Here is a 14,754-nt window from a genome sequence, read left to right on the forward strand (position 1 = left end):
ACGCGGAGGTGGGATTTTAGCTACCGTCCATCTTCAGCTACATTACAGTGAGCGAGCTTGTCGAAAAGAAAACACAATTTGGAAGTAAAGAAGACTTTCTGGAATTAGTTTTGGCTGTATTTGAAAAAAGACAAACGAAAGTCCATACCCTAGGTAAATGTCGTAAACATGTATAAATCTAGATGGTTGGGTTGACCCAGTTTCCCTTTTTCCTAAATTTGGCTAGCTGGCTAGCTAAGCTGCTAGCTAGCTAACATTTTATGTATTAGCTAGCCAGACAGTTAGCTGTATTAGCTTGCAGGTTAACGATTATAACGGACTCTGCTATATTGTGCCTTTCACAACGTAAAACCACCATATAAAAGCTATACTGGACCCCAAAATAGTAATGCATGAATATGACCTATCCATCAACATGCTCCGTGGTACTTGTTTTGAAGCGGGCCAGGTAGTAACCGAGCGAGGTGGACGAGCTAAGAAACTGGCTAGTATTAACGTTCGCTCAGTAATGTTAGCATGCTAGGTGGCTAATTTTAGCTGACAACCATGTCAGTCATATTGGTAACAGTAAGATCAGCCAACGAAAATGTAATGGTAGATAAACGGACATACTGAAGTTCTGGTCATAAGTGTCCTTAGAGTCCGAGAAGATAACGTTATTTGTGCAGCTAACGTTAACTGGCCAGCTAGCTGGAGTTAACGTCAGTTCCACTCAGGAAACTGATGTACTAATTGCTCTGTTGAAGGTATTCGTGTTTTGTTTGAGCGATTTATTGGTACACATTTTGTTTTCTGTGTATAGCTAACTTTGTGACAGACGGAATGTGGACATTGTCGTAGTCAGAGCCATGGCTGACAAGAGAAAACTTCAAGGTAAGACTGCTGGTGAAACTGATGTTGCACAGGATCCATTACGCTGCCTGGCATCTTGCACAGAGACCCAGAACTTTGTATGCTGTGATGTTGGACCACATGTTTTTTAATCTCCTCAGGTGAGATCGACAGATGTTTGAAAAAAGTAGCTGAAGGTGTAGAACAGTTTGAAGACATTTGGCAAAAGGTAAGAAATCTTTGATCCTGCATTTATTTGTTACTCTGTTTCAAAAACTGATGCAGTTAAACCTAAAGTGGCTCATGTATTCATCTATATTTTAGCTCCACAACGCAGCCAATGCAAACCAGAAAGAAAAATACGAGGCTGACCTCAAGAAAGAGATTAAAAAACTACAGGTAAGACCAGTTAACATTTTATTCACATTGTCCTTCATCTGCGCTCTTGAAAGTTGCACATTTGAAACCGATAATGTTCCAATGTTTTCATGATCTGTCTTTGCAGCGATTGAGAGATCAGATAAAAACATGGGTGGCCTCAAACGAGATCAAAGACAAACGGCAGCTAGTCGAGAACCGCAAACTTATAGAGACGGTATGTTTCTCCATCTTTTTGTATTTAGGTTATCATTGTCTCAGCAAAGTGTCCTCAGCTCATCATAACAGTCTATTAATTAAGACCTTTGTGATTTTTCTTTCTTTAGCAAATGGAGCGGTTCAAGGTTGTAGAACGGGAAACAAAAACAAAAGCCTACTCTAAAGAAGGCCTGGGGCTCGCCCAGAAAGTGGATCCAGCTCAGAGGGAAAAGGAGGAAACGGGACAGTGGCTAACAGTAATACGTCCACCGTTATTGATACCTGTTTTGTAAATTGTTTGCTTGAATGTTTGTTTACAACTTTTTCAACCTTGTGCCAAAGACGAAAGAAAAAGTGCAGAACTTCAGAATGAAAACAGAACACAGTTGTTTTGTAAATTGTTTGCTTGAATGTTTGTTTACAACTTTCTCAACTGCGTGCCAAAGACGAAAGAAAAAGTGCAAAACGTATCAGCAGTGGGTCATTAAAGGAGACAGTCTCATGCTCTGCTTTTTTCCCCCTGACTTCTTCTTCATCTGCAGAACACGATAGACACTCTAAATATGCAGGTGGATCAGTTTGAAAGTGAGGTGGAATCTCTTTCGGTTCAGACGAGAAAAAAGAAAGGCGATAAAGAGGTAAGTCCTCCCTTCTCGTTTTTTTTTTTTAACAAATGTTTATTTTTAACACACTCAGGACAGTACTGTAATTCCTGTGTATATCCAGTGTAGTGTATTCCCATGTAGTCAGTAGGGCTGCCTCCAACCGAAGATTTTGTTAGTCGACTAGTCATCACCAGGCTTGCCACAGTAGTCGGTGTCACTGGTGTTACACAATGTTTGGGCATTTACCGATAACACATCAATTACATTACGTGGCTAACGACCAACGCTGTTGTTTTTCTTTGTTTTTTAAGAATGAAAACTAATTTCTTTAATTTTCATGTATCAGCACCCACACATATCAAATTTGAAAAAAACGCTAATTTGTAAACTGAAAGTGTCTGTGCTATGCAGCGGAGTCACTTGGAGTAACAGGATTCAGTTTTAACTTATTACATGATGAGGGTTAGTGAAGTTAACCCGACAGGACGATGGCTGAGGACTTGGTGTCAGAGCGAAACGAAAAAGCACTCCTTTGGCAATATTTCAGATTTAAGCTCAATGCTTGTAGGGACTGATAATGTTCATGAGGCAATCTGTAAACTTTGATGAAGGGGCAGCATCTGTGGGCAACACCTCTATACACACACACACACACACACACACACACACACACACACACACACACACACACACACACACACACACACACACACACCTTCAAGAACACCTTCAAGAACACCTCAGGAGTGAGGCCAGTAAAATGGGCTCTGCAGCAAAACCTCTCCAGATTTTGAGCGTCAACAACAGATGTCTGTTTTTGTAAAATGTCTGGTGTAATTGGTAACACCAATGTTGTAAGAAGTTTATTAACTGGTTGGAAAATTCAATAAATTTTTGGGGGCATCAGAAAGTGGTTTGAGTTCCAGGGCTGTTGCCAAAACTTTAGCTCAAATGTGTATCAAACATCTATCAACACATGCTTGTCCTCTCTCTGTCATGTAGAAGCAGGATCGCATTGAAGAGCTCAAGCGTTTGATTGAGAGGCATAGATTCCACATTCGCATGTTGGAGACCATTTTACGAATGCTGGACAATGACTCAATAGCAGTGGACGCTATTCAGAAGATCAAAGATGACGTCGAATACTACATTGATTCCTCCCAAGACCCGGACTTTGAGGAAAATGAGTTCCTGTATGATGACTTAGACCTGGAAGACATCCGTGAGTTGTCGGGTGTTAGGATGAGGTTTTTATTCATTCAGCAGACATCGGGGGGGCTATGATAACACCAGCTGTCTCCTGTCTTTCTCTTGCAGCTGCAGCATTAGTTGCAACTTCTCCGTCAGGTCAGGGTAATGTGGAAGATGAAATGTATCTCCACTCCAGCAGCACTCCTACTTCCACCACCTCCTCTTCACCCATCCCTCCATCCCCGGCCACTTGCACTGCTGTAAGTCCTTGTCTTCATATCAGTACAACGTGGGCTGATGTGTGACATAGATGCTTTGTAGAAAAAGTACATTCTGACATGATTTTGCACATTTCCTCTCTGACGTTTGCATTGAGTTAAAAGTTCTACAAGACCGATTGCGCTGTAATCCGCTGACTCGTTTGCTGAATCAACATTTCAAAAGTGGATTGTCATATCAAGGTATCTCCTCCTATAGGAGAACTCAGAGGACGATAAGAAAAGGGGACGGTCGACAGACAGTGAAGTTAGTCAGGTGAGAGGCTCTCATCTGTGCTGTGCCAGTAGATGAACAGTGTAGTGCAGCACTCTTCACCCTTGGTCCTGGAGAATCACGGTGGCTGAAGGGTTTTGACCTCTCAGGCACTGAAATGGAACATGCTCTTTGTCTGTGGGACCATGGTTGGAGACTTCTGATTTAGTTTGTACCACCTCCTGCACATATGGGCCTCAGTAGCTCACAGTAAATTTGCTCTTCATACACTTTGTACAGCTGTGGTTGCCCTCAGGACAGTTTTGTCTGAAATGCCTTTTTTCTGGTGCTTTGTCACTTTCAGTCACCTGTGAAGAACGGCACACCATCCTTGCTATCTTCCTTCTCTTCCTCCACCACCTCTGGGTCTTCTTCGTCCTCCTCCCTTGTGTCCATGGCAAGTGTAGTCGGAGGCATTTCTGCGGTTCCCACAAGCAGCAGTCTTATAGGGAGCTTCAGCAGTGCGGTGCAGCAACATCAGCATCAACCTGCACAACAGCAGCAGCAGCAACAACCTCAGCCACCAAACCAACCGCAGCAACAACAGCAGCCGCCATCACAGACAAAACCCTCTATCCCCTCAAACAACACCCCCAGCCCGCCCAGCAACCCTCTCCTCCCAGCCTCAACTGCCCCCTCTCTCCCCACGCCCAGCACACCCATTTCATCAGCTCCCAACTCCCAGTCTCAGCCCACACCTGGGCCCACCCCGGCATCCAGTTTGGGACTTGGGCTGGGGCTGGGATTGAGCAAGGTTGGCATGACGGGGACCAGCAGTGCCAACCAAATGGCTGGTTTAGGCCTGGGTGGGCATCCCACTCCTCTAAACACAATGGCAGGGCTCATTTCAGGCTCCACACCTGCCCCTTACGCTCAGGCAGCAGCATCAGGAGGCTTGGGTCTGAGCAGCACCACCCAGTCCAGCATTTCAGTGGAGAGCAGCACTTCCATCCCCACCTCTGGCTCCAGTGGAGTCACCACCAACGGGGCAGGGACAGGGCTCGGTTTGCTAGGTTCCAGCCCGGCCCACAGCTCTTTGAGTGGGAGCATTCTGGGTCTGGTTCCTGGGCAAAACGTAGCCCCCGGTGCCTCTCAGGTGCCCCCGAGTTCTGTCAGCACTACCCCAGGAGTAGTTGGAATGATGGGAGGCAATGGAGGGAATGTCGGAGTGGTTGGGGGAGTAGGGGTGAACGCTGCTCCTGCTAGACCACCCAGTGGACTGAAGCAAAACGGAAGCACAAGTAGGTTAACTTGTCATGCTTTGCCACGTGTGACACTGTTACACTAAGTTGATGTTGTCTTCTCTTCATGGTGTGTTTTATAATTTTCCCTCCACCTGCTCACAGGTTACAGTGCTGTAGTGGCAGAGAGCTCCACAGAATCAGCTCTAAGCACACCGAGCCAGTCACAAAGCAGCCAACCCTCATCTCTCAGTTCTTCAACCAGTCAGCCGTGAGTGATCTGTCAGCCACTTGATCTGAGTCTGCAAACTCTGCGCACTTCTTCTCATTCTTTGTGTGACAGTTGTTAACTTGTCTCTCTCTGTTCCCACTGGACTTGGTGCAGGATGGACAACGGTCCCAGTTTAATCAGCTCCATCACCCTGCCTCCCAGCTCTCCGTCCCCCTCGTTCTCAGACAGCACACCTGGAGGAGGGAGTCTTCTCAACGGGCCTCACTCCTACACACAGGCCTCTGAGAGCCTCAAGGTCAGACAGCACAGCGGTGATTTGAAAATGGACTTGTTGACTGAGATAGAGCCCTTTATCAGAGCCACACAATGGTCTAATCGAGTAGCCATATCTGGACTATTTTAAAATTACCAAATGACTATGCTGACATTGGTACTTTTTAAGTACTTTTGTTTGGTACATGACCACGAGACACGAGAACGCTGATGTGCTCTGCTGTAAATCCCATTATGAAAACATCCCTGGCTGCCCACAGACCTCTGCTCCAGGCCACATTTATACCAAACACAGAGGCCCACACTTACCAGTGATACATTTAGATGAAAGTTATGTCATGCCAAGATATATTTGGACTCAAGCAAATGCCCAATTTTCCTTCTTTTCACTGCACCATGAAGAAGGCAGTGCAAGCTGTTGACATATGTTAACTGTGCCAGAAAACAAACTTATTTAGATGAGTTGGCAAATTTTGTCTCGAGTACATGGCTCAGTTTATCAAATACAGGTCATTGTTAATAAATGTTGCTGGCTGGGGCTGCATAATTTTAGGCAAGAGGAGGAGGAGGACTTTTTTAGTGTGGCAGCTATAATAGTAGTTGGTTTCCATAATTAATTTTCTGCACTAATATGTTGTTCCCAATATTCCCATATACCGCTCATTATATATGCCCAGAACTGTGGATTTTCCTTTCTCTCCCCAGCTTAATTTTACTTATCATCCACTCTGTTGTCTCGTTCCCTCTTTAGGCTCCTGAGCCTCTCAGTTCTTTGAAGGCGATGGCTGAGAGAGCAGCGCTGGGATCAGGCCTAGATGGAGAGATTCCCAACCTGCACCTAACAGACAGAGGTCGGAACGGTCAGACGGTTTTTCTGCACTAACTTACTGAAGAATAATCCGCTCATATTTTTACACTGTAAACCTTCTGTCACTTGTACACTGACTGGTTACGAAAGAGGAGGTGGCTTAAAGTGACATTAGGTTTAGAATGAACAGACGATGTTTGTACTTGTAACAGCTGCAGTTGTGGATGATGCTGACATTTGTGGAAGCCGCTCATAGTTTTTAGGATGATTGCTGCCGTACTCTCAAGACAAAGCTTGTCACAAATATTTGTGTTTTGCTAGAGTATCCGTAAATAGCAAAGTGCTCTGAAAAGAAGTCAAAGGAGGAGAGAGGAAGAGGGGAAAAAAGAGTCCCCTCAGTGTTTGTGTCATCGACTCAATCCTTCACTTGTTGTTTCTCCTGCAGATATCTTCTCCGGTTCATCTGCAGCGCCCGGCACACCCGCCGCCCCTCAGCCGTCCGTTTCGGAAGTCAGCATCCCCCCCTCGCTTGGGGTCTGTCCGCTTGGCCCCACCCCTCTCCCCAAAGACCAGCTCTACCAGCAGGCCATGCAGGAGTCCGCGTGGACACACATGCCACACCCCTCCGACTCCGAGAGAATCAGGTGAGGGTGCCATACATCTTACATTTCACAAATTTGAGCTGATGATTTTATAGGTATTATATGAGTGAACAATACAATTCTTTTTCATTTATTTTTTACTGTATATTATCAGGACTCCTCGACAAATACAAGTCTGTATTACATGATCTGCACGCATATTTTAAGCATAAGTCTGTTCACAAGTTCGATTTACTTTTATTATTCACAAAAAGATCAAAAGCAAGAGAGCGAATTTCTCTGTTCAGATGCATTATTTAGTCCTGTTTGAGTAACATTTGCTAAAATAACTTAAAAACACTCAAACAATAACTTGGTTGGTTTGGATGGTGGGCCACTGGTTTTCTTCATAAGTGAAGCCCTTTATTGTCGCATTTGGTTTTTATGTAAACGACTGTAGGAAGCCGTGATTCTGCTTTGGTTTTCTAACTCTGTGCTTCTGTCCTAAAGGCAATACCTGATGAGGAATCCGTGTCCCACCTTGCCCTTCCATCACCAGATACCGCCGCACCACTCTGACTCCATAGAGTTCTACCAGAGACTGTCCACAGAAACACTCTTTTTCATCTTCTACTACCTGGAGGTAAAAACCAACCCACCCACTCCGTGTTTACTCCCTGTCAACCTTACTGCTTGGAAGCTCACTGCTGTCTTTGTGGTCTCTCTCAGGGCACCAAGGCTCAGTATCTGTCTGCCAAGGCTCTGAAGAAACAGTCATGGAGGTTTCACACCAAGTACATGATGTGGTTCCAGAGGCACGAGGAGCCCAAGACTATCACTGACGAGTTTGAACAGGTGCAGACTCACAGTTCACATTTTCTCCGTGAAGGTCCAGTGTGTAGAATCATTGTGCTTTCATTACCTTAGAATGAGCTCTATATATTAACATGGAGTCCACCGTGGTGCTCCATCATGTTTCTACAGTAACCAGAATGGGACAAACCAAGCACTGCTTCAGAGAAGGCCTTAAGAGTGGGTGCTCACTTGGTTGCAATCTGCAACCTCACCACTAGATGTCACTAAAGCCTACACACTGGTCTTTTAAGTTAGACACTAGTGTGGGGACTTGTTGGTTTGAGCCTTTGAATGATGATTCTCTCCGCTCTGCTGTTCCTCCAGGGCACTTACATTTACTTCGACTATGAGAAATGGGGCCAGAGGAAGAAAGAGGGGTTCACCTTCGAGTACAGGTACCTCGAGGACAGAGACCTGCAGTGACGAGACAGGGGGATGCGAAAGGACAGAAGAGACAAAACGTGCTGCTGTTGACATTCCGAGACTGAACTTCAAACTGTGGATAGAGATTGTGATGTGTAGTAGAAACCCTCTCCTAAAATGGAGACTGGTGTCTGTATAGGCTGCATCTCAGCGTGAAGCCCTTGCTCCTCATGCAGCGCTTTGCTTTTGACAAAAATGCCCCATGGGCCTGATCAAACGCATCACGCTGCATGTGCTGGGAGGGCTCTCATTAGAGATCTGCGTTTGTGCCTGTCTGTGTGCACACTCAGTATGTGGCATTAGGAAAGCCTACCCCATGCATGTTTCTCATGTTTTGTTTTCTTTTTCCGTTTCAACAAGATTCTCTGTACCACCTACCCAACATGAGCCTTTGACTTGACACAAAACAAACCTTGGATTTGATTGTTGAGTAAACTGCCCTTCTTGTATTTACTGTAATTTGGTGGTTTAGAATGGGGAGGTACAGTGGACATTTAGTCATGGTGTGTAGGACTGGCTTCTTTTAAGACCCTACGATGCCTGTTGAACATGGTCACTATTAGAGATAGTGAGCGTTTATCAATAGTTTTATTGATATTGTCTTGGTCAATTAAAACGCTGATTGAGAGTGACCACAGGGCCTCTCCCTGTGACAGGGAAAGAGTCCTTATTGGACATGGATTAAATTGCTATGCAATTGAACTGGTCTCTGACTCCCTCTCTTTACAAATAAAATGTTTGTAAGTTAACCTGTCAAAGAAAATGCATTATTATGGCGCATTCATGTTTGTGACAAATTAATAAACTTGTAAAATAAATCTTAAAAATAGGGTTTGAGACATTAATGTACTTCATGTTTGATTCTTTGGCCATCGAGGAATCCTCATCATCCTCGAGGCAAAAGGCCACGCTAAGCGCCGTGAATGTACCTGTACCCAAATCACCTCTCAATTACTCTCAAAATACACAGACCGCATCGGATCATGAATCTGAGTTTGGTTTGAGTCAACTTCCCACCGTTAGCCAAGGTTTTATTCTATTCTGTTGATGTTACTTCATCCTCAAATCCACTGTTCAATTTACCACCTGATACCTGGAGTGAAAACCCTATACAGTGAATGTGCACTGACAAACTGTTTACATGTAGAGCGAAAACACAGAAATCCTAAAAGTCTGGTGGTAGATTTAACTGGCGGGTCAAGTAAGAAATGTCTCATCTGCTGTGGTTGTTCATGTGTTATCCTGAAGAACAATAAGATTTAATCTGGTGTGGGACAGATCCCACCTTTTCTTGGCAGTTTGAATGGGGAGTGTTAAACTGAATCAGATTTTTCCATTTAAGCAACCACGAAAACGTTAAGATCTGTACTGCAGTTCAAAAATTTCTGTTGTGTGTGATTAGTTTTCAGGCTTTTTCGGGGGGTGGGGGGATTGAGGATGTGAAAAAAAGGAAAATACAGCAAAGTTATGAGAGTTTTGCCTTTTATAGATTCTATTTTTTGGGCTTTTAAGGTTTTCAGAAAGGGAAGGTGAGTTAAGAAATTGCTAAAATGTGAATTTCAAGACGTATTTACAATTTTTTCTCATCACAGTTCTGCATGGGAGATGTCATAAAACGGGGTTATAACAGGATTGTAAAATTTCAATAAATACTTTTAAGAAATTACAAGTCGGTGTGTGAAGTCCTGTCGTTCCTACATGGGAATATAGATTTGCTTATTTTCCATTTTGGACGAGCCTGACTTTAATTTGTTCTGGTAAATCTACCTCCTGAGTTTGGTGAGTGCAGTAGCTCTCAAAAAAAAAAAAAAAAAAAAAAATCAGTTTAATGGCAAAAACAAAGTTATTTCATATCAACTAAACCCTTTTCGCTTCTCTAAGGAAGACAGGACGCTTTGTGAAATCTTCACAGATTTTATTCAAATGAAAAACAAAACAAATCTAATAGTAAACGAAATACAGGACAAAGCACAAGGTCAGACGAATTGAAAATATGCTATCACTGCAGTGTTGAGTGCAACTGTCCATGCGCGGGATGACGGTGTGTGTATGTGTGTGTGTGTGTTCACATCTTAGCTTCCTTCTTGACTTTTAGGAACTCTGCCATGTTAGAGAAGTATTTCTGGTTAGCTTCAGCCACCTTCTTCTCTGCAGCCTGTGGGTTCACGATCTCCAGCCCCTGCAGACGAGAGCACAGCAGTCATTAGCTAAAATAAACCTTCATAGTGCTCAGCAGAAATTCAATACAAGACAGCGTCTGCCTCTTTCTACCTGTAGAGGAGTGAATGCTACACTGGAGCTGGTTCCTGAGGAGCGGTCTCTGACTGTGGACTTTCCTCCGTACGTCATGCTCTGCTTCTGCAGCGTCCTCTGTCGTACACAACAAAACATTACAGAGACTTAGAAGACTGAGAAAGATCCTTGACTCAAACGTGGAGTGAAAACGAGGCACGACTGAGTTTACCTGGAGGGATTTGGAGATTCTGGCCTTGGTGGCCTCGTTGACCTGAGCCTGCCTGACGCGCCCGCTGCCGCTCTTCCCCAGCTGACCGAGACTGAAGCCCAGATCCTCCTGATAGGCATCGTCTTCAATCTGCAACACCACATCAAGAAATTAGCTTAACGAAAAATGCATTGATGTCAAATAATATAAAATAGGGTTAAAAAACAGTCCAATCTAACTTGATGGTTAAACAGAAGTAAGCATAGCTAAAGAAGAGAGGAGGCGTGATAGAAGTATGTTCTGACCTCTGCGAAGGACATCCTGTTGGCATGTTTCCTGATCTCAGTCAGCCCGAGACGCTCCTTCATCTTTCGATACCTTCAGGTAGAAAGAAACAAGCAGTGTTGGTTACACTCTACATATTTAGAGCTCATGGTGGTATTCTAAACTTGGCTATGCGTGTTATGTAAGCTTTTTGTTGCGCTCCAACACGCAGCAGGATTGTGCTTCGTTTTGTTTTAGATTTACTCTAAAGGAAAAGGTTCCATAGATCAGTTTGTGCTTCAAGCGAGCCTCCATGCTGTTCTCCACATTTCACTTTTAAATCCGTGGCCTGTTGAGTAGGACTCTGCATGTGCAGGGCAGCTGACGGCTTCAGTACCTCCTTCCTCCTCTCTTCTTCCTCTGTCCATCCAGTGGAGCTGGCAAAGGTTTGACCTGTTTCACTGGTGGAGGCTCCTGCCATTTATCAAACTTCCTCTCTATTTCTTCTTTCAGATCATAGCCAACCTGCAAAAAAACAAAGACATAAGATATTCAGAGAGCCAGAAATGAGTTAATGTTTCTCAAACAATACTGCATGCAAAAAACACATTAAAACGCTTGTAAAACTGCAAGAGGTGCAATTTTAACTATATGGAAATGGTTAAGGCTGTGCCTTTTGATGTTGTGTTGGAGTGCATTTTATTATAAGACTTTTGTAAAATGTTGGTCCTCCATACATGTACATTAGATCAAGAGAATATTGAGTGTGCCTGTACAGCTCATCATAAATACAGCATTAATGTGTACATGCTCCATTTGGACGGTCACCTTGCCGTCTGAACTCTCGTGGAAACTGTCCACTCGGCTGGCCAGAGTGCACTTTGCAGCCACTAGACGAGCAGCCTTCCTCCTGAGGTCCTGAAGACCAGAAAAAGAAAACAGAGATTAGCTGCAAGGTCCCCTGTTAAATGCACAAAATCACTGCAATGTGTGTTTATGTTAATATATGTACTGACAGGTGGGAGTGACTGCACGACATCACAGTGGTAGATGAAGCCAGTGTGGGGCAGCAGGGAGGTGCTGCTGAAGCCGGACAGGGTTCTTCTCTGAGCTCCCAGCAGCATCAGGTTACAGGCGGGCATCTTGGAGAGGTTAGTGAGACCGCCAGCGATACCTGCAGCCAGAGAGAGAAAAGCAAGAACGATCTTCATATGTAATCTCTGTGCATTTAAACGATATGACAACTGATCTTTTTGCATCACTCACCCATGATCTTGGCAGCTGTTGACGCTCCAACAATGATGGACAGATTTGGGGCAATGAATGACATTCTGGACTCTACATACTCATATATCCCGTGTTTGGATTGGTTCAGCTCCAGAGCCATGTCGCATGCCTCCTCCAGTTGCTTCAGTTCCTCCTCACTTAGCAGGGTGCTAAAGCCATGAAAATACACAAAGTCAATGTATTGATAAGCATTTAAATGGAGACAGTCACCCACGGCGGCGGCAGTGAGGACACAGTCAGCTGGATGGTAGCAATTAAAAATCCATAAACCAAAGACGTCTGCTGACTCACCCCTGTGTGGTCGAAGCGGTGACGCTGACAACCATAATAGTGGCGTTGGTGAGGATTTGCTGCAGAGTTTCATTGTTCTTACACTTCTCCAGATTGTTTCCCAATTCCTGAGCAGGAGACACAAATGGAGAACATATGATTCCCAAACCACATGCCAGAAAATAACAGGAAATAAATCAAATTAAATAAAAAAAGCAGACTGACTTAATATTAATGATCATTTCTGAGGGTGTGGAATTTGTGAGCTCTGCCAACTCTGGGCAGTGCTCTCTAATCGAAATGGGTTTTTGACCTAAAAGCCGAATAAACATTTCAACTCATCTCACCTTGACTGTGCGGATGTAATCGAGAGAATCTGGCACCAGGGACTCGAGCTCTGGGAACCTCTTGGAGTACTTGTCCCGAGTAAATTTGTGAATGATATCTGAAACACAGGCAGAAAAACATGTGAAAGCTCTGTTAATACAGAGCAGAACAAATAAAACCTTTCACATTTTGTTTTGTTTTGTTTTTTCCTTCTTTTTTTAAAACAAAACCAGGAAAAACCAACTCACTGAGCTCATTGTCGATCTCCACTGTGAGGTTATTGGCTGCTACGATCAGTCTGTATTCTGGGTCAGCCTCGACCGGACCTGAGACTAAAAGATTAAGAAAAAAACATCAACACCATGAGAGCAAATTTACCCTTTGTTAACATTCAGCTGGAGCGAAATGTTGTGAGGAAAGCTTAATCATAAAACATACTGTCAAACATAAAATGGAAAACATGCACTAGCTCACACTCACCCTCTGAGTTCTTGCGCTGCTTTCCAATATACACTGAAATTTTGTCCATAATCTCTGAAAACTGTAGACGAAAAGTAAAGATTAGCGGGAATAACCAGAACAAAAGCATTACTATAAATATCAGCCTGTACGATTCCCTCATGTGATACAACCCACCTGTTTGCTATTGCGTAGCTTGGCGATGGACGCAACACTCTCAGCTTTACTGTAGTCTACCTCCATCTCCTCTGGGATGTCCTCCAGCCCTCCTTCTGTCCTTCCCTGCGTCGCCTCTCCATCACTCTCCCCCTCCTCTCCCTCTGGATACAACCCGTCCTCCCCCTCATCTCCAGCCTCCTCCAGGTCTGCCAGGAGCTCGTCCGCCAGGGACATCTAAAACCAGCAGCAGATCATTTGAAGACATTAGAGGAAGCTGGCTTGATAGATTCAGGGTATGCAGATCAGTTTCTGGTTTTACCAAAGTGTGAGCACTGTACATCAGTCTTAACCATTTCAATATAAAATCTACAAGACAACAAAACACTGTATTTCTGGTTTTCCTTACACTCCCAGCTAGGGAAATGAAATGTCACTGTCCTGTTCACATTACTGGCCTGCTGTTATAGACCATAAACCTCTGAGGAATCACATGATGGTGAGAGGGACATAAATGTGATTAAGAGAGAATAAAATAGATTTGCCGGTTCACATTTATGTTTCTTTCTGTCCTCTCTAATTCTTGCTTTCTTTTTCCACAATAATGGACACTTCTGCCTCTTCAGTCGCCTAAAATCAGAGGAGTGATAACCTATGATGGGGGATCTCAAGCTCACGTTGCCTCATTGTAAGGGGTTTCAAATATATTTGGATCACTGTTTCACTGTAAGTTGCTCCACGATCGCAAAGAACGGCTTGTTTTTCTCTGCTTGACTTCACTTTAATTTCAACACTTCACAGGTAATTTACCACGTGAAAAGACATTTTATAAGATTAATATCAGTCAATAGTGTGAATAATCGTTAGTTATCACCTTAGACAGCAAGAAAATATCACAAACTTCAAATAGGATTTTTGTGAGCGCTAAACCATATGACACAAATGAGGGGTATTTTTGAAAACAAACAAACAAAACTATCTGGAGTTAGCATGTGATTTCAGGGTATCTCGGCCCTGTTCGATAAGCATGTCATAAAGCATGTCATTAAAATAAATTAGACCACAACTGAAAACGTAGTTATTTGGTAGAGATGTTTGCACACCAGCAAAGGCAGTGTTTGTATCGTTAATGTGGTGTATGGTTTATGGAAGCTGTTTAGCTCGCGTTAGCAAACGTTGGCTGAACGCTGCCGGTCAGGTCACTGGACGCATTTTAAGTAACACAAACTCACCTTTAAGTTCAAACTCCGGTCGCCTAAACAAACAAAAACAAATGTGTCCTATAGAGACTTCAAGCTCTTCCTTATGAAGATAAAACGACTCGTTGTGCGATGTTTTCCTCGTCAAACTGTGGTCCACTTCTGTTTCGTTCGTCGCAGACTAAATACGTAAGAACCTTCGCACGGCTTTATGGGTAATGAGGTCAATTCACTACAAACAGAGCGACTCACTACAGGGGGT

General features: G+C 43.9%; 2 protein-coding genes across 5 annotated transcripts; one reads left to right on the plus strand and one right to left on the minus strand.

The window, feature by feature from the left end:
* The first annotated feature begins 10 nt into the window (after positions 1 to 10).
* cnot3a (CCR4-NOT transcription complex, subunit 3a) lies at positions 11 to 9,044 on the plus strand. Of its 4 annotated transcripts, none has more exons than XM_070966405.1 (18): positions 11 to 153; positions 803 to 873; positions 993 to 1,060; positions 1,156 to 1,230; positions 1,337 to 1,426; positions 1,536 to 1,664; positions 1,950 to 2,045; positions 3,015 to 3,234; positions 3,330 to 3,463; positions 3,681 to 3,737; positions 4,039 to 4,975; positions 5,081 to 5,186; positions 5,301 to 5,442; positions 6,172 to 6,280; positions 6,674 to 6,872; positions 7,320 to 7,452; positions 7,539 to 7,664; positions 7,989 to 9,044. In XM_070966405.1, exons 2-18 carry the CDS (start codon positions 849 to 851, stop codon positions 8,085 to 8,087), a joined length of 2,745 nt encoding a protein of 914 aa, XP_070822506.1. In that variant the 5' UTR covers positions 11 to 153; positions 803 to 848; the 3' UTR covers positions 8,088 to 9,044. The 4 variants fall into 4 exon arrangements, with proteins under 4 accessions (XP_070822506.1, XP_070822508.1, XP_070822509.1 ...); XM_070966407.1 differs by having other exon boundaries at positions 6,172 to 6,271; XM_070966408.1 differs by lacking the exon at positions 3,681 to 3,737.
* A 942-nt stretch (positions 9,045 to 9,986) lies between these two features.
* On the minus strand, positions 9,987 to 14,683 carry prpf31 (PRP31 pre-mRNA processing factor 31 homolog (yeast)). Its single transcript, XM_070966343.1, has 14 exons — positions 14,526 to 14,683; positions 13,315 to 13,530; positions 13,159 to 13,219; positions 12,927 to 13,010; positions 12,699 to 12,796; positions 12,373 to 12,479; positions 12,061 to 12,230; positions 11,811 to 11,968; positions 11,623 to 11,712; positions 11,192 to 11,319; positions 10,836 to 10,908; positions 10,552 to 10,680; positions 10,359 to 10,457; positions 9,987 to 10,266 (listed from the first exon to the last, which is right to left on the minus strand). The coding sequence occupies exons 2-14, from the start codon at positions 13,528 to 13,530 to the stop codon at positions 10,153 to 10,155; spliced, it is 1,527 nt and encodes a 508-aa protein (XP_070822444.1). The 5' UTR covers positions 14,526 to 14,683; the 3' UTR covers positions 9,987 to 10,152.
* Between the last annotated feature and the right edge of the window lie 71 nt (positions 14,684 to 14,754).

This window comes from Chaetodon trifascialis, chromosome 7 (assembly GCF_039877785.1).
Source record: "Chaetodon trifascialis isolate fChaTrf1 chromosome 7, fChaTrf1.hap1, whole genome shotgun sequence".
Taxonomy (NCBI): Eukaryota; Metazoa; Chordata; class Actinopteri; order Chaetodontiformes; family Chaetodontidae; genus Chaetodon; species Chaetodon trifascialis.

Excerpts from the sequence above, each read along its gene's own strand:
- prpf31 (XM_070966343.1), bottom strand. The coding sequence starts at position 13,530 with ATGTCCCTGGCGGACGAGCTCCTGGCAGACCTGGAGGAGGCTGGAGAT. Across the intron at positions 13,011-13,158 it reads GCAGCGCAAGAACTCAGAGG|TCTCAGGTCCGGTCGAGGCT; the intron begins GTGAGTGTGAGC and ends TTAATCTTTTAG. Across the intron at positions 11,713-11,810 it reads TCGTGCAGTCACTCCCACCT|GACCTCAGGAGGAAGGCTGC; the intron begins GTCAGTACATAT and ends TCTGGTCTTCAG.
- cnot3a (XM_070966405.1), top strand. The coding sequence starts at position 849 with ATGGCTGACAAGAGAAAACTTCAAG. Across the intron at positions 1,427-1,535 it reads ACCGCAAACTTATAGAGACG|CAAATGGAGCGGTTCAAGGT; the intron begins GTATGTTTCTCC and ends TTCTTTCTTTAG. Across the intron at positions 4,976-5,080 it reads GAAGCAAAACGGAAGCACAA|GTTACAGTGCTGTAGTGGCA; the intron begins GTAGGTTAACTT and ends ACCTGCTCACAG.